The sequence below is a fragment of the Manis javanica genome, chromosome 10, assembly GCF_040802235.1.
Source record: "Manis javanica isolate MJ-LG chromosome 10, MJ_LKY, whole genome shotgun sequence".
In the NCBI taxonomy this organism is placed as follows: domain Eukaryota; kingdom Metazoa; phylum Chordata; class Mammalia; order Pholidota; family Manidae; genus Manis; species Manis javanica.
Genome location: NC_133165.1, coordinates 81,543,702 through 81,565,264, shown reverse-complemented (window position 1 = coordinate 81,565,264; position 21,563 = coordinate 81,543,702). Strand labels below are relative to the sequence as shown.

General features: G+C 38.0%; 1 protein-coding gene, 1 long non-coding RNA gene and 1 pseudogene across 3 annotated transcripts in view; 2 read left to right on the top strand and 1 right to left on the bottom strand.

Moving 5' to 3' along the window:
• Positions 1-21,563, bottom strand: part of LOC118966879 (uncharacterized) — a 112,712-nt gene that overhangs the window by 76,903 nt on the left and 14,246 nt on the right. The window lies entirely within an intron of this gene.
• Positions 4,624-8,917, top strand: LOC108407147 (olfactory receptor 6C2-like). Its single transcript, XM_073213422.1, has one exon. The coding sequence runs from the start codon at positions 6,945-6,947 to the stop codon at positions 7,872-7,874; it is 930 nt and encodes a 309-aa protein (XP_073069523.1). The 5' UTR covers positions 4,624-6,944; the 3' UTR covers positions 7,875-8,917.
• LOC140843588 (olfactory receptor 6C2-like) lies at positions 13,838-17,397 on the top strand (annotated as a pseudogene).

The following is a 21,563-nucleotide window of genomic DNA, read 5'->3' as shown; positions in this document are numbered from 1 at the left end:
AAAACAGCACTTCCTCATGAACCATCAATCCTCTTTTGGTTATACATACTAAGGGAAAACAGGATGCTGGAAAGATACATGCACTCCCATGTTTATTGCAGCATTATGCACAGTAGCTAAAATAGGAAACAACCTAATTGTCTAGCAACAGATGAATGAAAAAAGATGTGTTACATACATTCAATGGAATGTTATTCCGCTTCAGGAAAGAAGGAAAGTTTGCCATTTGTGACAACATGCATAAACCTTGAGAGCATTATGCTCAGTAAGATAAATCAGACAGAGAAAGACCAATATTGTCTGATATAACTGATGTGTGCAATCTAAAAATGTTTCTATGACAATCAGTTCTCATAGAAACTGAGAGTGGAATGTTGGTTACCAGAAGATTGTCAGGGCGGGGGAAATGGGGAGATGTTGTTAAAGGGTATAAGCTTGCAATTAAAATATGAATAAGTGCTGGAGCTCTCATGAACAGCATAGTAGTTATAATCAACAATATTGCATTGTATACTTCGAAACTGCTAACCCCAAAATTTCTCACCACAAAAAAGTGATAATTATGTGATATGATAGAGATGCTAACTAAAGCTATCATGGAGCGTCCTCAAAAAACTAAAAATAGAAATACCATTTGACCCAGGAATCCCACTCCTTGGAATTTACCCAAAGAATACAACCTCTCAGATTCAAAAAGACATATGCAGCCCTATGTTTATCACAGCACTTTTTTACAATAGCCAAGATATGGCCGCAAGCTAAGTGTCCATCAGTAGATGAATGGATAAAGAAGAGGTGGTACATATACATAATGGAATACTATTCACCTATAAGAAAGAAAGAAATCCTACCATTTGCAACAACATGGATGGAGCTGGAGGACATTATGCTCAGTGAAATAAGCCAGGCAGAGAAAGACAAGTGCCAAATGATTAACCTCATTTGTGGAGTACAACGAAATAAAACTGAAGGAACAAAATAGCAGCAATCTCACAGACTCCAACAAGGAATTAGTGGTTACCAAAGGGGAGGAGTGGGGGACGGCATATGGAGAGGGAGGGAGAAGGGGACTGAGGGGTATTATGTTTAGTACACATGGTGTGGAGGATCACGGGGAAAACAGTGCAGCACAGAGAAGACAAGAAGTGACTCTGTGGAATCTTACTACACTGATGGACAGTGCTTGCACTGGAGTATGGGTGGGGACTTGATAATATGTGTAAATGTAGTAACCACATTGTTTTTTCATGTGAAACCTTCATAAGAGTGTATATTAATAGTACCTTAATAAAAAATAAAAAATAAATTTATAAGGCAACTTAACATTCATGGATACAAGTCAATATACAATGGTCAATTCTTCTTCTAAGTCCTATGGGTGAAAAATTAGAAGATAACTACTTGAAATGGATACCTTTATAACAACATCCCAAAACAATGAATACTTGTAATTGAGTAAATTGCAATAATTCTAAACACACAGATACATGTGCACCCAAAAGGAAAACCTATAAATACTGAAAGAAGTTAAACAATAACTAAATAAATGTATGTGGACACCATGTTAATAGATTAGAAGACTCAATTCTCTAAATATGTAAATTTTGTTACCCTGACTGACCAAATTGGCAATTGATTTGGCCAGCTGATCCATTGATTTAACAAAGTCCATCAAAATCCTCGCAAATATTTTTGTGTTTCAGCATGATTCTTAAATTTGTAAGGAAATGCAGAGGACCACATCAACAAAAAACACTCCTGATAAACAACAAAATTGGCAGTAGTATGAAAAATAGATGAAAGGATTACACAGAAAGTACAGACACAGACTCACGTGAATGTGCCCCTGCCGCTGTTTCTCCAGGCCCGTCTGTCTCCGTAGCCCTGCTTCCCTGGGTCTGTCCTGCCCACCTCAGGCTCTATTTTGCCATGGTCGAAACTCAGTGTAGCTGTTGTCCAGGGCCTGCCATGCTCTCAATAACTGACCCACATTTATAAAAGATCTGAAGGCTTTTCCACAGTGAGTGTGATTGCTGTGATGATGTGAGGGGGTATAGAATTTTTAATATTTATTTTGGATAGGGAGACCGGCTGTGAGCCAGCACAGGAAGTTACATACACATATTGAGTGTCTGGCTCCAGCTCAGACTTCTCAGTTCTCAGCTACAGGACTTTAGGAAAGCTGACACTGCAGAGCACAGTGAAGTGAGGGGCTGAGACCTGCACTTATGATAAAGTGATGGATACTGAGCACAGTGCACCCAGGTCCTGCATTTTTGAAAAGCTAATGACAACTTTAGATGTAGCAAGGTTTCTGCATGTTTTGAAAATGAAAGCTCAGTACTTGAGTTACAGCAGGGGTTAATGAATACTAAATAGTCCTATCTTAATAGGACCCATGGATAAACTATGTGATCAGTAAAACAAAATAAACAAACTTTAATTCTCCTAATCATTGTATTAGAACATCTTAAAAACTAATAATAAGATAACTGGGGAGGAGTGACTTGAGTAGATCATTTGAGATTTGAGTGTGACCTATCACAGAAATCATCCAATGACCCCAAGCATACAGACAATGTAAAGACAACGTGACAAGAATAAATTGCCATTTTATCATCTGATTTTCTTTTTTCTTTTTTTGCTGCAATAGATGTTATTATGCTTGTATTTTCTAACTCTGTGGACACTGCCCCACAAGTGCTGGTTATTTTTTCTTTTCTCTGTTTTTTTTTTGCCAAATTTAATTTCACTGAAGAGTCATTAGTGGTTTGAAGGATCACCAAGGACATTTTTGTTTGTTCACTTAATTGTTCCCTGTGCACTTAAGCAGAGGAAACCAACAGAGCACATGCCATTTCTACTAATGAATATTTATAGAGCAACCCCTTTCTTTGCACACTGAGGTAAGACCATCCTCACTCCAACAGCCATGGGGAGTTGCTAGCAGTTATTTGCCCTTGACCAGTCTCCAAGTCACAGAATTCAGGGAAATATCATTTAATAGCTTAATGTGAGAAAGGAGCTCTCGTCTGCCTGCACGTACACTTGCTGATGAGAAAAGCAAATGGTGCCCCTCTTGGTACCATTGCACATCCCCCTGCATTTGCAGGCACTCTGCCTGGAAGAGTATGGGGGGCTTGGAAGTATGACAAACTTAACCCAAAATTATAGCCAGTAGCAACCAATGTTTTTCAGACCCAGTACGGAACTTTGGGTTAAATTTCAAAAAGTAATGGAGAACCACCACAAAGTAAGTATGAATGAACCCTTTGTCATTTATGTGTCTAAAGGTTTGAGAATTGGAACCATGGAAATGGTGTAAATGCAGTCCCATCTCAGAGTAAGAACAATGAGATTAGATTTTTCTGCTAGAAAATCTGAGTGTAAGAAGTTTCTTCATGTTCACACAGGATTTGGAAAGTAATATCTGAATTGCCACTTTGTTCTATATAACATGACAATGAGTCTGAACATGACTCTTGAGCAGTGCTCTTGGAATGGATCAGAATTAAGGATAAGACCAGCTATGTACATGCTTGGAGAGTGTAGACCCTGCCATGTTATAATGGTATAATGAAAGGGGCCAAAAATATATATAAAAAAATATGTCTTCCTTTTTAAAGACTCTTAGAATACGAGGGTTAGAAATAACTTTAGACAGAGAGCTACCCATTTAAAACATGCTGCTAAACGGTTAACTGATCCTTGAACATATCCAGCCCATCCACTGGGCTGCCTCACACCTAAAGGAGTCCGTAGTAGTATTGCCATGTTCATTACGTTAGAATGCATTCTGTTTTTTGAGTCTCTGATATTATTATTCTTTTTACTGGTGTGTTCAGTCAAATCAGTAACATAAACAGTGAATAACTACGTATCTGTTATTGATTTAAAACATTGTAGATCAGGGAAACACAGAGACGACTGATGATCTGGAAGTGAAGTAACCATTTAGAATAAAGTGATATAACCTCTTATAAAAAAACATCAATGAAAAAAACTATCAGGATTAGCTTCCCATTAAAATATATTTAAAATAGTATCCATAATAATAATGCTTAAAACTCCAATGTTTTGGGCAACAGAAGTTTTTACTTACCAATGATAGGAGTATCCACTAGGGCACATTTTTTCAGGGACTACTTTGACAATACGTATGGGAAGTCCTTATTCAATATTTATTTTTGATTAGTTACTAAATGAGAAATTAATATGATGAAGACAAAAAATTTTACATACAAAAATGCCCACTAAGATATTATTATGTAACAAATGGAAGCAACCATAATGGTCACTATAAGAACTACAAAATGTATCATTTTATTGCTTCCAAGTTGGGATATGATGAGCAAGTAGTACTGTTTTTTAGGAATATTTAATAACATGAGGAAAATATAAAATAAATGCTTTAAAAATAATGAAATAAGTGAGGTTAAGTGAGGAAAATATCAAATGTTATTTATAACATTACTTTAAAAAATGCAAATAACTACATGACATATTGACATATTTTCAAACAGGTTGTAAATTAGTATAAGGTAGTAATAATGATGGACTGCTGTGATTTGATTATAGGAGATTTTCCTTTCTTATAATTTTCTATTTGTTCTACATGCACAGAGTAAATATGTATTCATAATGGAGAATCAAGTAGTTATTTTCCTTAAAGGGAAAAATAATAAATAGCAACTTTCCAGAATTTAAAATTATCCTTAATATCAGGAATTTAAATATTTGTGACCTAAAGCTCTAGTATGAAATACATTTTCTTTGTACTAAAAATTTTTTTCACCAAGTTACCATTCAAGCAATGATGTGAACTTATTTACAAATCTCAGTACAGCCATTTCTTCTGAATTGAGGATACAAGATCATGTATTTTTGTGATATGCCATGGTGTACCATCCAGTGATAAAGCCTGGGGTCAGGGTATGGGCCATCACAAAGGTGTTGGGTTATGCAGGAAGAGGGAGCTAAAGTGAAGAACATCAAAGGCACTAACTGGAAAGATGTGTGGCTGCTCTCCAAAAACCCTCAAGTCTTAGTGTAGGAAAGTAATTTATGCATGATCATGCATTATTTATTTTGTAACGCTCAGGCAAACTCATAATCCCATAAGCCCAGACCAGCAGCATTTTCTTATGAAACTGCTCATTAACCCTCTCACACTGTGACAGCTCTCTTCAATAGAAAAGAATTTATACCTTCCCAAGTGCAGAGGGAAACAGCACATAAGGCATTTTGTAGGGAATATCTCAAAGCATTATATAAAAATATTCATATTACAAAATAATGCATATCTTTGGGGAGATGTCAGCCTAGTTGTTTACTGAATAAACCCAGATGCCCCAGAGATACTGTTTGTGATTAGGAAACATTTGAAAAGCTAACATTTTCACTAATTCGTGATTATATGAATTGATTAAGGATGAGCAATTGCCCCAAATCCTAAAATTATAGCTTAAACTTTAGGTTGACCTTGACCTGGAACAAATGCCAGCTCTGACACTTCTTACAAGTACAACATTGCCCTAATCATTGGGAAGGTAAGTGAATAGGAAGAAAAGACAAGAAATGAAAAAATACTCAGTGGTTTCCTGGAAGGTGGTAAAATGGCTTCTTTGACATGATCCTCAAAAGGAGCCACATGGAGAGGTGGTCCTGTAGGGAAACTCACAAGGATAGACTGTGATTTTTCAGCTTTTAAGAATATCCACACCAAATAGCCCTTTTTACTTCTGTTCCATGTCATATTTAATCCTTGTTAAGTATTAATGCCTGATAATAACTGTTGGGCCCAGTCTGGTCTATCCTTGGGCCAGAGCACTGAGGAGCAAAGAGGTGCCCTGAAGCAGTGACAGAGGCAGCGATGGTGAGGGACATCCCCATGCACAAAGTGAGTCCCACAGAAAGGAATCACGGCAAAGGAGACAACACTTTCCCCAAGTGGTATTCACCTTTGTCAGTCCATCTTGGAGGATACAGAATTTTTATTAATAGAGCTAGCAAGTAGCTTTGGAAGGCACTTGGGAGATGAAGTATCTTTACCTATATCACAGGACCTAAGGATCAGGGAAGCCTAAGGAGAGTATATGGTTCTCCCTAGGAACACCATCAGAACACACCATTTGTCAGAATCTGGGAGGGCTTGTGCTGTGGAATGTTAGAAAACACAATGAAATTGAAACAGGAATTCAGGAAAGGAAGCAAAGCAGATGTTTTTCAAACTGATATGTGGGAGGGACACATACCTGAATAATTCATCATATTAACATAAAAGGATACCAAAGAAGAAATCCTGGAGATGCATGGGACACAGGAAATTCACAGTAACTCTGTGGTACTGCTCCCAGGCCACCCAAACAGTAAAGGCTCCTTTAGGATATTGAGGAGATTAAGGAGTTATTTGCAGAGAACAAGTGTTGCAAAACATGGAATATAATACAACTAAGTCTTGGCGGTATTATATTGCTGAGGGTGTGAGAATGATTTACTGATACGCTGTTCTGACAGATGAGAAAATAAAATTTTTATACAGATATTTTCCTACTTATTAACATTTATGGATCTCCTACTCTACACTGAGGAGTCGAGATACCATGACAGCTGCCCTAATCTCAGGGGACAGTGATATGCTTGTGGCATTTTCTATATATTTCAAAATTTTCCCTGTAACTAGTGAAAATGAAACATCAGATGGATATTTTGTATGAAACAAACTGTGAAGACAAAGGTAAAGCAGAGCCCAGGGAAATGCAAAAAACGCAGTCACTTCTACATCAGATTATGGATGATGCAGTAAAGGTAAAAAATGTGCTTCTCCTGACTTGCTTGGCTCCTTTCCTCTATGCAGCTTATTGAATATTATTTTTACATCTTATTCCTCAGGTTCAGAGTTTATGATTTATTAATAGAGACTCATTACATATCTGAAGACGGTGATGAAAAATCATTCTGCAATAACATTCATTCTACTTGGATTAACAGATGACCCACATCTACAGGTTTTTCTTTCAGTATTTCTGTTTCTCACCTACATTTTCACTGTTGCTGGAAATCTCATCATTGTGCTCACTCTGGTGGACTTTCACCTTAAAACACCCATGTACTTTTTCCTTCGGAATTTCTCCATCTTAGAAATAGTACTTACAACTGTCTGTGTTCTTCGATTCCTGTATAGCATGACAACTGGGGACAGAAGGGTTACCTTTAACACTTGTGCTGTCCAATTATATTTTTTCATCCTAACTGGGGCAGGAGAATTTTTTCTCCTAACTGCCATGTCCTATGACCGCTACGTGGCCATCTGCAAGCCCCTGCACTACACCACCATCATGAGTGACAGCGTTTGCACCATTCTTGTCCTTTTGTGTTGGCTGATTGGGTTAATTGTCATACTCCCCCCACTTAGCCTAGGAGTTCAGCTGGATTTCTGTAACTCCAATCTCGTTGACCATTTTGCCTGTGATGCATTTCCTCTTCTGAAGATTATGTGCTCAGACACTCAATTTATAGAGCAGCTTGCCCTCGTCATGGCTGTGCTGACCCTCATTTTCACATTAGTCTGTGTAGCTGTGTCCTACACATACATCATCAAGACTATTTTAAGACTCCCTTCAGCTCAGCAAAGGAAAAAAGCTTTCTCCACCTGTTCTTCCCACATGATTGTAGTTTCCATCACCTATGGAAGTAGCATCTTCATTTATATGAAACCAGCAAAGGAAGGCGTGGCCATGAATAAGGTGGTGTCATTGCTCAACACGTCAGTCATCCCTCTGATGAACCCTTTCATTTATACTCTACGGAACAAGCAAGTCAAACAAGCCTTCAAGGACTCAATAAAAAAGATGGCCTTTCTTTCAAAGAATTAGGAAACTAAGAATTCTTTAAAAGTTGAAAACATATACATATAAATATTTTATCCAATAATAGCACATCTCCATGGGTCTTCAACAATTCAAGTCGACACTACAATACTGAAATTACAGTCTGCTTAACCATCAAAATTTATTTTTTATTACTCTTAGAATCACAGACTTAAGTAAGCATTACAGTCTTAATTCAAATAAAACTTCTTTTATAGTGGTTCCCTTTCCTAATTGAGCATGAATATACACTTTCATAAAGTCCGAACAACACCTCATCATTATGTCTAAAATACAAATAGACAGTAAAAATTTAGGCTGTATTTTAGTCCACTCATTTCTTTAAATTAATAGATTGTCTGGGGCAGAAATTATTTGTCTCAGTTTTCCTTCCTGGTCAAGCATCAACTGTCTTAAGAATAATGTAAGTAATTTATAATGTTTTGTTATTCAAACCACCATCTACAGACTAAGGAGAAACTATTGAATTACACTAACTTGCTTTTAAAGTGGAATTTTTCATAGTGTTCTCATTTTTGTATTTTTGGCATAACAGTCCTTTACTTTTTTCAGTTTTATTGAAATATAATTGACATATTGTATAAGTCTAAGGTATAGAACATAATTATTTAATGTACATGTATATTGGGAAATCATTACCACATTGTTCAATTAATATCCATCACCTCACATAGTTACAATTTTTTTCTAATGATAAATTTTTTAAGATCTACTTTATTAGCAGTTTCAATTAAACAATAGGTGTTCATAACTATAGTCAACATGTGAACATTACATCTCTGGAACTTATTTATCTTATAACTGAATGTTTACATCTTGTGACAACCTTTACTCATTTCCCACACCCCACCTCCTGATTCTGCCAAACATCAATCTGTTCTCTGTTCCTATGTGTTTGACATTTTTAGATTCCACATACAAGTGATATCATATACTACTTATCTTTTTATCTGACTTCTGTCAATTATGATAGTGCCCTCAATGTCCATCCATATTTTCAAAAATAGCAGGATTTCCCTCTTTTCTTAAACCTGAATAATATTTTTTTCACATCAGTAAATTTATCCCAGTTCAATGTTACTTCTCATCTTACCTTGATTCCAAAACTCTTATGACCCATTCCCACAGATATTCCTCAGGTTTCTGTTCGTATAAATTAGCTGTTTTAAAATCCTTTTGGTGTCTGTGGAACCTCCTTCCAGCTCATACTGTGTACCTGATGCCCTGGAGTCTATTCCCGCTCATACTGTGTACCTGATGCCCTGATGAATCTGGTTACTGGACTCTAAGCAAGGAGATAATGTGGGGGTGGGTCTTCAACAGGTTCAGCATTCTCCTGCAAGAAAACTGCCTCCAAGTAGGTGATTGTAGGCTCTTCAGGCAAGAAGAGATCAAACCCTTGAGACAGGATATAAGTGTATGCTTCTCTGGAACTTCAATGGAATCTACACACTCATTGTGTCCTCTAGCAAACTCTAGAGGTTGTAAATTCAATTTGCATTGAAATTAATTTATTCAGCAAACTAAACTTGGGTTGCTTTCAAGAAGTCCTGTAGGAGGTGCAGGAGACACTGACTTCTTTTAAGGAAGTCATCGTTTTCTGACATCTTTCATACCTTGAGATAGGAATTTAAAACCCTGAGATAATCATGTTTCTTTCTCCAAGGTCACCAGAAACTCAGAAATAATCAACAAAAGCTACACTTCTTATTTTCCTCATTTTCTTCTAAAACGTTCCATAAAAGTGTGGCCACTTGGTAAAAGCAAACCACAGGGCAGCACACTTTCAAGGGCCAGTAAACCCATCTCCTCCCAGGAGGGCTGCACACCATGACGGATATTTCTGCAAATTAACACTTACTATGTGCTGGACTCATGTCTAAGCCAGACTGCAGGATGTCAGATGGCACCTCATCTCCTGAAGGCCTTCCCTGCTATTCCGCCCGCCAACACCCACCCCCAAATGATAACCAATCCTATCAGGCAGCAGAGAGCGCTACTCACTTCACACGATGAGGAACCAAGCATACATGCTGCTGAACTTTGAGGGGAAGGCAAAAATTAATCATAACCAAAAAAAAGAAATTTTATCGGAATATACAGAATATTCAGTACAGCAGCAAGTGAAGATTATCAGTCATTCTAGATATTAAAAAATATGGACCTTTAGACAATGTTTAAATATGAGGAAAAGAGCCTAGGAAGATAGGCTCAACCTGAAATGGAGTCACTGGGAGCATATGTGGCCCCTTAACTTAAAACAGTAAAAATTCAAGCAAAATATATAAAACTAACATTTTACAAATATCTGACATCAAGCAGTGAACGACAGTGATACCTGAGCGAGGATACCTCAGTTTGCTTCCTGGAGGCAGTACAGGCAGGGACTCATAGAGATCCCATCAGTCTGCCAGCGTGCAGGAAGCATAGGGGACAGTCTAGGGAGGCTGAAGTTCACAGGAACGAGCGCTGAGAGGTGGGAGAAGCACGGAGGGAGACGTCTGGTGACCTAAAGGCACCCCACCATGAGCATTCAGCTGAGCATACACATGTAGGGAAATTACCTACAGTAAGATTCACCAGCAAAGACTGCAATTCTGAACACCCCAAAGAATGGAAAAGGTTCCTATTCTCACCAAACAGAATTTAAAATCTCATAATTTACTAGGTATAATTCATAAAGATGTGTCTCAGTTTTGAGGAAAGAAATCTAGGCTAAACACTGCTCTGGTCCAGTGTAACACAGACTAACACAGAAACTAAAAGGACAAACTTGTCTCCAAGTGATGTAAATGATGCCAGAAGAAGCCTAAAGAACTTTTACAGGGATAGAAATATATCTGACCTTCAAGAAGGTAAATTCATACTGCCTGACATAATGAAAATTCACCACATGTGAGAAGAAGCAGGAAAATACAACCTTTAATGAGGAGATAAATACAGAGACCCAAAAATAGCACAGTTGATAAAATTAAATAAAATAAAGCTAAGAATGATCAGTTTTTTTTTTTAAAGCGATCCTAATACGAAGTATGTTACCTGGCCAAATGGAATTAAATTAGAAATCAATAACAAATTTTCCTAGAAACACCCATTATTAGAAGACAAATAGCAAAATTTGTGGGAGGGAGCTAAACCATTATTTACAGGGGAATTTATGGCTCTGTAGCGATAATTTATTAAAATCACTGTAACATGCATCATTAGCCATAAACTTAGTCACACAACCATGCCAGTTATAAGGGTGACTGGGTACAGTATTTTATCCAGGCACTGTGCATCCTGAATAAAATTGTGGTTCAGTTGCTATGGATCAGGGAAGAAACACACCAGACAGGAAATTACCAGTCCCTGCTACACCCCATCAGGATGTTCTTCAAAAATTTACTGTGATTACAGAGGCATAAGTCCTTACTTCTCAGAATACTCCTCCTGCCAGGGAAAATTTTCAATCACTGTGCCAACAGTGGGGTGACAGAGACGTGATGTGACTTGGCCAGTCTGCGCAACAAACCTCAGCAGAGGAGTAGTGAGTGGACTGTGTAAAGGGACAGCAGACACACCTGTTCCAGTCGAGGCAGCAGGAACACACCTCTGCTCCCTCATTTGACACAAGGAACAGCATGAGTGCAAGAGTGAAAATGTGCAGACATGACAGAAAGGATAGTGAAAAAAAGCTTTGTTCAAGTTCACTGGGCAGTAATCGGCCCTAACAAAACAATAAACTTGTTCTGGCTTCAGACAATGGTTTATCCAGTGCTTCAGATGCAAAACTCTCCTTTGCTTCAAATACTGAAAGTAGGTTGTTTAATTGCCTACCTGAAAACTCATAGGTAGAAGGAGAGAGGATGAAAATGAATAACAGGTAGCGTTAGAAGAGTTAGAAAGTTTCATACACGGTCAGTGTCCTGAATATAGGGACAAGCACCACCTTTTGTTCAAAACCTGCACTGCCACAGGCAGGGCATCCTGAACTTCATTTCTCTGCTCCTCAGTTTCCTCCTTGGCAAAATGAGGATAGTTTTGTTCTTTGACTTTACCTAAGATTGATGTGAAAGATAAATAATATATCATATATGGTGTCAAACACAGTGCATAATTCTAGGATAAATATAGAGATTCAACAAAGAAATCGAAACAGAATTTAGATGACGTCAAACCACCCTCAGTGTCTCTGAGGACACTGTCTCCACTGCCTCGTGTGTTTTCACACTGTTGGTTAGACTACCACCAGTTCATTAGTAACTTAAGAAACTGGGTCACTGAGGACTATTTTGTTATTCATTCACATGTTCCCTGTGCTCTGGTAACAGAATATGCATATATAAGAAATGATGCTCTGATAGAATTTGCTGGGCAGCCTGCCTCCCTGCCTCTCTGCCCAGGAAGATCAGATGCAGTCTTCTGACAAACTAGAGAGAAACATTCTCTGCACCTCTCTTTTATTCCTTTGAATTAGCAGAGTAACTGGGACATCTAGAATCAAATGCACTGATAGACTCGGTGAGGGAAGAGGGGACTGAGATGGGCTCATTCTATCAGGAGCTGTGAAAATCCAGGAGAGCTCTATCAGTTGTCAGACTCAGCTGTGACTGTGTGTGTGTGTGTGTGTGTGTGTGTGTGTGTGTGTGTGTGTGTGTGTGTGTGTCTATGTGTGTCTGTGTGTGTCCATGCTCACACGTGCACTTGTGTGGGGGTGAGACAGGTTAAAGACGGAGGGGTGGTGAGAATGGGAGCAGAAGTGTCCACAAAGCTCCTCACCCACTGAATGCTTCTCACACTGTGGTTCCCTCAGGGGCCTGGGGGACAGCCTGTCAGGAAGGGGGATGAGCATGTGATCACCATGGCACATTTTCCTAAATGATCAAAACATAGGCAGAGGGTGAATACAGCCAGTTTAAAATTCTAGAACTCAGTTCATTATTATTGATACTGCAGAAAAGTGTTCCAGAGCCATTTCTGATAGGCTGTTATTCTGCAGGAATATGAAATTAGAAATGTCTGTCGTGGTCACTTTTGCCTTTTAAAGTGACAGTCACAGAGAGTGAGGAGGCCATAAGTACTTGAGAGGTAGAAAAACAAAAGCTGTTGGAAAAGGCATTGCCACCCAGTAATATCCACTAACGCCACAGATACCAAGTAATACCAATACTATAAATCACCTTGCAGGGAACCTCACTTTACTCTCCATCAGTTACTGAGACCAATTTTGAAACGTTTGGGAGAAGGCAGCATTTACTGTTTTTGAATCTCAACTATCCAGCCCACGGGCACCCACTGTACTGTCCCACATGAAGGCTGAATGAGGTTGTTGCCAAACATGAATAGGGTCAAAGTGTCTCAAGTACATTTTGTCATCATCAAACAGGGAGTTCATGAAAGAAAAACCTGAATCTCGATCACTTACTAGCGCCCCCCGGCACAGTGAGCGTGGGCAGTCTTGCACAGGCTGTCATCAAGGCCTGCCTCTGAACATTAAGTGGAAAGTATATTTCTGGGAGGAAGGTGGTAAATATTATAATTGCTTTAGTAAAATTGTGTCAAACTTTAATTGATCCAAAGTTAAAATAAATGAGTAGCTCTCAGCATCCCAGGGAAATGTTTCCAATATAACAGAGACAACCGGTGTGACTGGTGTACAGGCCGGAAGGCAGCAGTCTTATAATAAAAATGTCACTGAGTTCACCGCTTTACTCTCAATAGAGAAGAATTAAAGTTTTAATAAGAAAGCAGGGAATAATTTTAGATCCTGGAACCTGCAGGAGAGGGAGAGCTGGAGAGACAGTGTCAGCAGCCAGTATAAGCATTTGATCTCTTCTTCACTGGAAGGCAGGGAAGCAGGGAGGAATTAGGAGTGCAAATACAAGCCCGACCTGCCATTTAGTTTGGCCCGTCAGCTACTTCTGGCAGGAACATGGCAAGATCCTGTCTCTGCAGGGAGCACTTCTCCAAGGAGGGGTTCTTCTGTTCTGATTTCATGTCTGTGAACCCTGAGCAACACCCTTGTTCACCCAGCTTACGGTGACAGACGACTGTGACAACTTTAATGGGAAGAGAAGAACCTAGAAAACTGAATGAACATAGGAAAATACGAATAGCTACCAATATAACAAAGAGTGATTGCCAAAGAAGAAACATGGGTTGCTAACAAAGTTGCATTTCCACTGTTCTCTTGGGCTACCATGTCACTGAGTATGCACTAAAAAGGCATACTTTCTCCTACTGGTGGCCTGAGAGCTCCTTCAGGAGCAGCTTGCTAATGGTCAGGTCTACAGTCTCTATTATCATGCTCCTCAAATAATAGATGCTTATTAAAAATTATTTGGATGAATAAATGTAGATTGCTCACTTGAGCAATAGGAAAGAGTAACCTAATGTATCTTTGGTTCTCTATTCAGAAAACACATTGGGTACAACTGGGACAATTGTTGGACCACTTAAGAAATTAAATTCTCCACTCATATAAAATGTTCAGTGTTTCCCTACAAACCCTTGAATTATGGCTAAATTTTCTCATTTAACTATCAATTATTCCTCCTTATAAAACACAAAAACATATTATAGGCTGATATATTTATTATTAACAGTGTATAACACCAGCGAGAATGCATTAACCAGATCTTCTTTTACAGGATGGATACATGAGCGCAGCTGCTTAAAATATGAATGTCACTGAGGATAAGTTCGAACACGAAGGTGAGGGGAATTTCCCCATCACCTATCTAAAGGAATGTCTGAGGGAGTCTTAAAACTCCTGGGAAAGTCGATGTGGAATTTCAATGAGGAAATCAGGGTGCTTTAAAAAGTATTCACAAAGATTGCTTCATATGTGCACACTTGTTACTGAATGTTGCTCTAAGATGCATATTCTAAAAGTCAAAGAACAGAAGCAGCAGGGCTAGGGAGCTGGTTGCTAAAACTGTGGGAAGAAATGTTTTGAGGAGAGGAGCAGCAGAAATTGTTCCAAGAGGTCACTAACATATACCCCGGCGCTGATTCTGACTGCTGCTCTGCAAAGAGAGGAGGATTGATCAGGGGGCGCAGAGAGCAGACGCCACAGAGCCTCCCTCTGGGCCCTGCCCACACCACGGAGCCCCACTAGCCCCACTAGGACTCAGGCTGGCTGATGATCAGGTTCCAGAAATGAAAAGTTCCGCCTAAGCAGTCCCCAAATCTGGTTTAGAAATACCTTCATTTGCGTAGATATATATGAAAAAAAAAGATACATCTTTGCATTTTAAACGTTTTGTCTCACTACTTAGAGATAATTTAAAGTACACACTTTTAAATGAATGTGCTGTTGTTAAAATTCAACATAACATAAGAAGTTCAATGTGAAATACTAAGGAAACATTCATCCAAACCGATTGAATAGACAAAAGTAAGAAAGAAACATAATGCAAACTGTGGGCTCTGATGTCTCCATGTGAGACCATCAGTTTAACAAATGTGGTTTAACACAGTTTAAATTAACTCTGGTGAGAGTGCTGACACTAGGGGTAGGCTGCACATGTGTGGACAGGAGGGATATGGGGAATCTCTGTACATTATGCTCAGTATTGCTGTGGTCCTAAAACTGCTCTAAAAATTGTAAAACACACAAAAATGCTAATTGATAGATCTTGATTTTGAAAATGGAACTTTTCAGTATGGTGTGCAAGCATAGAAAGATGAGGAGGGGAGAAGAAAACTTCAGAAATGACTTAATTTCCTCCAGGATAAGGACAAATAAGATCTGTCCAACATAACAGTATTGCTGAGAAATGGCAAATTACACATATGATTTATGTTTTCTTTGGCTTTTATTTGACATTTTTGTAAATGTGCTTGCTAATCAGAGAATTATAAGCATAAGATACGTCTTAGATATTTCCTGTAGCTGCCTCCTCGTAAGAAGTCAGAGGCACTGCTGTTAACAATTGGCCAGTAAGGAAAAGAAGGAAGTGTGTCTGAGCTGCTTGCCCGGTGTTTGCATCCAGGTTCCAGGGCCAGCTTCTTGCGACACTTCTCTCTTCAGGTGGAATCGCTCTTGACTTGGCACAAGGCAGTGATGAGGAATCACACAGCAATAACCACATTCATCCTGCTGGGATTGAAATGATGACCCAAAACTACAACTCTTGCTTCTGGTATTTTTGTTTATCACCTACCTATTGAGTGTGGCTGGGAACCTCACCATTATCACCCTCACACTGTGGGATTCCCATCTTAAAACTCCCATGTATTTTTTTCTCCGAAATTTCTCTTTCTTAGAAGTCTCATTCACTACTGTCTGCATCCCCAGATTCCTGTACACCATAATATCTGGAGATAATACAGTTACCTATAATGCTTGTGCCACCCAGTTATTTTTTGTTGTCCTCTTTACGACAACAGAATTTTTTCTCCTTGCCGCCATGTCCTATGACCGCTACGTGGCCATCTGTAAGCCCCTGCATTACATGACCATCATGAACAACAGAGTCTGCAGTACACTTGTTCTCTGCTGTTGGATTGCAGGCCTGTTACTCATCCTCCCACCCCTTGGCTTGGGCCTCCAGCTGGAATTCTGTGACTCGAATGTGATTGATCATTTCGTCTGTGACACATCTCCTATTTTACAGATAACCTGCTCAGACACTGTGTTAACAGAGCGAATTGCCTTGAGTTTTGCTGCGTTGATGCTCACTGTGACCTTGGTGTGTGTAGTCCTCTCCTACACATACATCACCAAGACCATCCTCAGATTCCCTTCTGCCCAGCAAAGGAAGAAGGCCTTTTCCACCTGCTCCTCCCACACGGTTGTGGTTTCCATCAGTTATGGCAGCTGCATCTTCATCTACATCAAGCCCTCGGCAAAGGAAGGAGCAGCTATTAATAAAGCGGTGTCTGTGCTCACTACGTCCGTTGCCCCTTTGCTTAATCCATTTATTTATACACTTCGAAACAAACAAGTGAGAGATGCCTTCAAAGACACAGCAAGACGGATTGTATTTCTCACAAAGAAGTAAGAGACTATTCATGTTTTTGAGACTGAGTTGAATGAAATTTAAATATGAGTAATCCATGAGCAATATTCATGACATTGCCAAATAATGGTTTCTACCTATTCTGTAGATTTATCAACAGAATTTTCCACTAAAAACATTTTCCCCTTATAACCCAAAAGCCTAAATCAAGGTATTTACATCTCCTTCTAAGGTGATATTTGTCAGAATGGTTTCTTCAATAAATGCATGTTCCAGAGACAAGAATGAATGCCAAAATGCTCAACTTCATTGAAAACAGATGTAAATAAATGAAGTTCAATCTATGGCTAATAGTCTTCTCATGATATGGAATATAAATGCCCAGAGACTACTTCTCACTTATTGGGAATACTTCAATATCTATTATTCATCTGTGCCAGAGCAATTCACGATCCTTTACCAAATCTTGGAAAGTGATCTAAAAGAAAAGCATGCACTCTAGGATACTTCCTCAGTATAAAACATCCACTTTTTAAGAATAAGTAGAAGGTGTTAATGGAGCAACTTCAAAATCAGTGAAGATAACTATATTCTTTCTTTTAAACCAATTTATCCACACAAAAAAATGTTTCTATTGGCATTTCTGGAAATTATTCCAGTGAGTGCACTGCATGCTGAAATATGATGACAACAGAAGAAAGAGAACAGTATTTCCAAGCACTGGATGCCTTCTGTTGGCATTGTCTTTGATGGTATTTAGACATTGCCTCAAGGAGAAGAAGCCGGAATGTAGAGGCAGGATACCTAAATCTTGATTTGATAAGTTCCCCAATATCCAGACCTACATTATCCCTTGATTTCAGAACAATGGCAGTTGGGGGCTGGGCAGAATGGGTGGCAGGGGTTAAGTATATAGTTGGTGGTAATCAGACTTTTGATGGTAATAAATTTGTACTGTATACAGAAGTTGAATTATAATGTTGTAAACTTAAAAACATGTTATTACCAATATTACATCAGTTAAAAAAAGAATGTTATAGATTAGTAGGACTGCCAAAACATCAAAAAAGATCATAATTCAAGAAGGACATTATAAGGGGCATTTCATTGCTTAGTGTAAATTGACTACTGAAGATAAAATTCAGATATAGTGTGAAAAAAATGATAGAGAAGAGGAAGAGATGTGGAAAAAAGAATAATTGTCATAAAAGGATCTTGGACTCAATAATTGGAATTCTTTCTATTAAGTGATAAAAACAGTCTTTTTATCCTTTTCATGTTCTGTAATTGTGAAAGTAAAGTTTTGTGCTCTCGTAGTACATAAATACTGTTTATTAAACATAACTGAGTTGTTCAAATGTACCATTTATCTTTATCATATTTGCAATTTTTCCAACAAAGTAATGGCCATAGTATGAGTATAAACTTTTTATACTTCATAAATATTCAAGAAGGATAGGACTCTCATCTCCAAGGCCTTTCTTCTTAGTTTATTCAAAATTTCTTAAAATACCCACAAAACTAAAATTCTCTAGCTTCTCTTCTGGTATTTTAAGCGTGCATCTGTTGGATGGATGGGTGTACTTAGTAGTTTTGTTGATCACTCTGCCTGAGTTGTGAATCCTTAGCAAGAAGAGCTTGTCTATGAATCTCATTGTTGTGGATGATGACGGAGAAAGTTAAAAATATTATAAAGATTCAAAATAATAATATCCTGTCTACTTCATGAACCAAGTGTATGTCAATTGGACCAATAATAGAAATTCAGTTGATTGATGAAAGATAATATTCAACAGCTGTTTTACATGATGAGATATTCTCCTTTTGTTCATCTACTTGGCAAGAGGGAATGCAAAAAGGGGGCTTCGTGTCAGGTGTTTGGAGCTGGAATTAATGCATTGAATACCTTGAGTCACTCTTGGACTCTAGTTCATAAACATAACTCAGATATTAATGAAACTGATCATGGCTTTTCATTTTGCCCAATTTGAACAAATAAAAATATTCAGAATTTTGTAGAATTTAATTTTATGTGTAGGTGTAAGCAATTTCACATGGAAGGGGCGAAGTTCTAACCCACCCCACCCTATCTCAGCTCTTCCTCCTAGATCCCTTGTTTCTGTCACTCAGTGTTATCAGTTTCTTCCACCAAAAAGTTACTGCTTACATCTCATCTTCCTGTCATGGTTTTAATGCAAAATTTTATCTTTAAATCAGATTATCTTGACAACTGCTTAATAATATTCTATTTCTAATTTCTTCCCCTTATCATTTATCCTAATTTATATGACGCTAAACGCTATTTTAATTGGTTCACTATTGTTTACAATTTCAGAAACTTCTAGTTTTTACATTTGAAATTCATCCTTTTAGCAGTCAGGGGTTTCTAAAGTCTGTGTTCAGCCTCATTAATCCAAACACTTCCTGCAATTCCTGACGTTAACCGTAATCCAAAAACTACGCTTTTTCACGTGACAGTCACTCACACAAAATTCCCTTCATTCTCCCCTATGCAAACTCTATTTATGCCCTTTTCAAATGTATGCCACTTTTCAGAGCCCCTCTCAAATCTATTCTCCATTTCCCTCCCCTCATCTTCTCTGCCCAAAGTGATTTTTTTTCTATTTCTATAAACCCTTATAGGTATTATTTGAATTCCACATATTATGTCATTTTCCCACAAGGTTTGAATTTGTTTATGTTTTACATATATAATTTTTTCTCTACGATTCTTCAAGGTCAAATATTTTTGACAAAGGAACCATTTAAAAATGTTCCTCATAGTACATACCAGTTTATCATCTCTATATTAGTTTTCAATTGTAGAAACAGATGTGACTGCATGACCTGAACTATTTTTATAAGAAGTCTCATGTAGCCCAATAACATATGATTATGGAAGCTTTTAATATTTATAAATTGTCCATAATATACTCCTTAACTTTTCTCCAATAATTCTAATGAAACCACATTCTCCCTTTCTAATTAGATATCATCTAATTTGGTATCACCTAGACCTCACGCTACAATTGTTCACACTATTTCTCCTGCTTCTGTCCAAGACCTAACACCATTCTTTAATTTACTCATTCAGCAATTACTGTGTAAATATTATATACAGGTACTGTTTTATCAACAGATAGGGCAAGATTTCAGGTCTTACATGCTTTGTTACGAAATAAAAATAAATATATTAACATTATGAGGTATGTCCAAGAAACAACAAAACCAACTAGAAGATCTCCCAGTGGCCAAAGCTGGGACGATTTCGGTAACAAAATAAATTCAAAAGTATTAGATTACAATACAAAGTGTAAAATAAATATCTACGAATCCATACTGACAAAAATAAATGATTGAATAAGTTAAGGAGAAGAGAAGAATCTCCTATTGCAGAAAAATTCAAAATGACTTATAAAGATACTCCATCCTAAAGGAAGGGAAGGCTTTACAGTGGAGAAACTGACAAACACTCTCTCAGTGATCCAGGTCAATAACAATCACAAGTGAGGTTGATGGCATGTATCCCTGACATGATGTGATAAAGGTGCCACGTTCCCTCTGTGATCTTCCCAATAGCATCAGGCCAGTTCCAACAGTGGGACATCCTGTGAAGTACCTGACCTGTAACTCCTCAAAACTGTCAAGGTCTCAGATACAAGGCAAGTGTGCCAAACTGCCACAGCCAAAGAAGCCTAAGGACATGTGACAACTAGATGTAGCACAGTGTTCTGGCTGCATCCTGGAGTAGAAAAAGATATTAGGTGAAAACTAAGGAAGTCTGAATAAACTATGGGCTTTATTTAATAGGAATGTATCGCTATTGGCCCAGTAATAGTAACAAACGCATCATGCTAACAAAAGATGTTAAGAGAGGAAACTTGGCATGTGATACATGGAGACAATGTATTTATACTATCCAATTTTTCTGTAAACCTAAAACGGTTCTTTAAAGAAATAAGGTCTATGAAAAAATAAACACAATCCTCAAGTTAAACGAGAGCTATGTTCTCCATACTGAGAAAAGTATATGGCTTCTTAAATAATGGATGAGAAAGAAAATGTAAATATCTCCTTTGCAGGCTGCTGAGTGCAGGGATGCCATTCAACCACTGTTCCTTCTCTCTGGTTCTTTTCCTTAGCCTGCTGATGACCCGTGTTTGATGCTCCCATTGCAACTTTCTTAACAATCTCTCTGGAGTGTCTCTTAAACATCTATTTAACTTTTGTTCTTGAAGATGGCAACAAAAGCCTTTATTAGTCCCTCAGAACCAGGACCCCCAGGGAATGTATTGTTTGTCGGCACAATTGATCCCAAAGTGGCTGCTCTAAAGTTGGGTGAGAAACTTTGTTACTTTAAATATTAGAAACCTCCAAAAAACTAATGTGTCTCTTGCTCAGGTAATAGCTTCTCCTAGGATTAGAAAGAGCCCAAGAAATTTTCTGGTCTTTAAAGCATGTTTTGTACAAAATTTGATAAATACTGAATGTCTGCCCAACATTTTGCTAAGCAGTATTGAAAATACAACAAAGTAAATCTTCCCCAGAAAAACAATACAATATATAATATACATGACCATGAAAAGTTACTACAATAAATTGTACAAGGCAATATGTATTGATGTGCCAATAAGTGGCACAGATTATGTGGGCCATCAGTATATACAGGAGAGCTCTATGATCACGTGAAATAATAATAGTGTTCATGCAGTTTATTATATGCCAT

Bases quoted from the DNA above. Each gene is read 5' to 3' on its own strand.
- LOC108407147 (XM_073213422.1), top strand. From the start codon at position 6,945: ATGAAAAATCATTCTGCAATAACATTCATTCTACTTGGATTAACAGAT.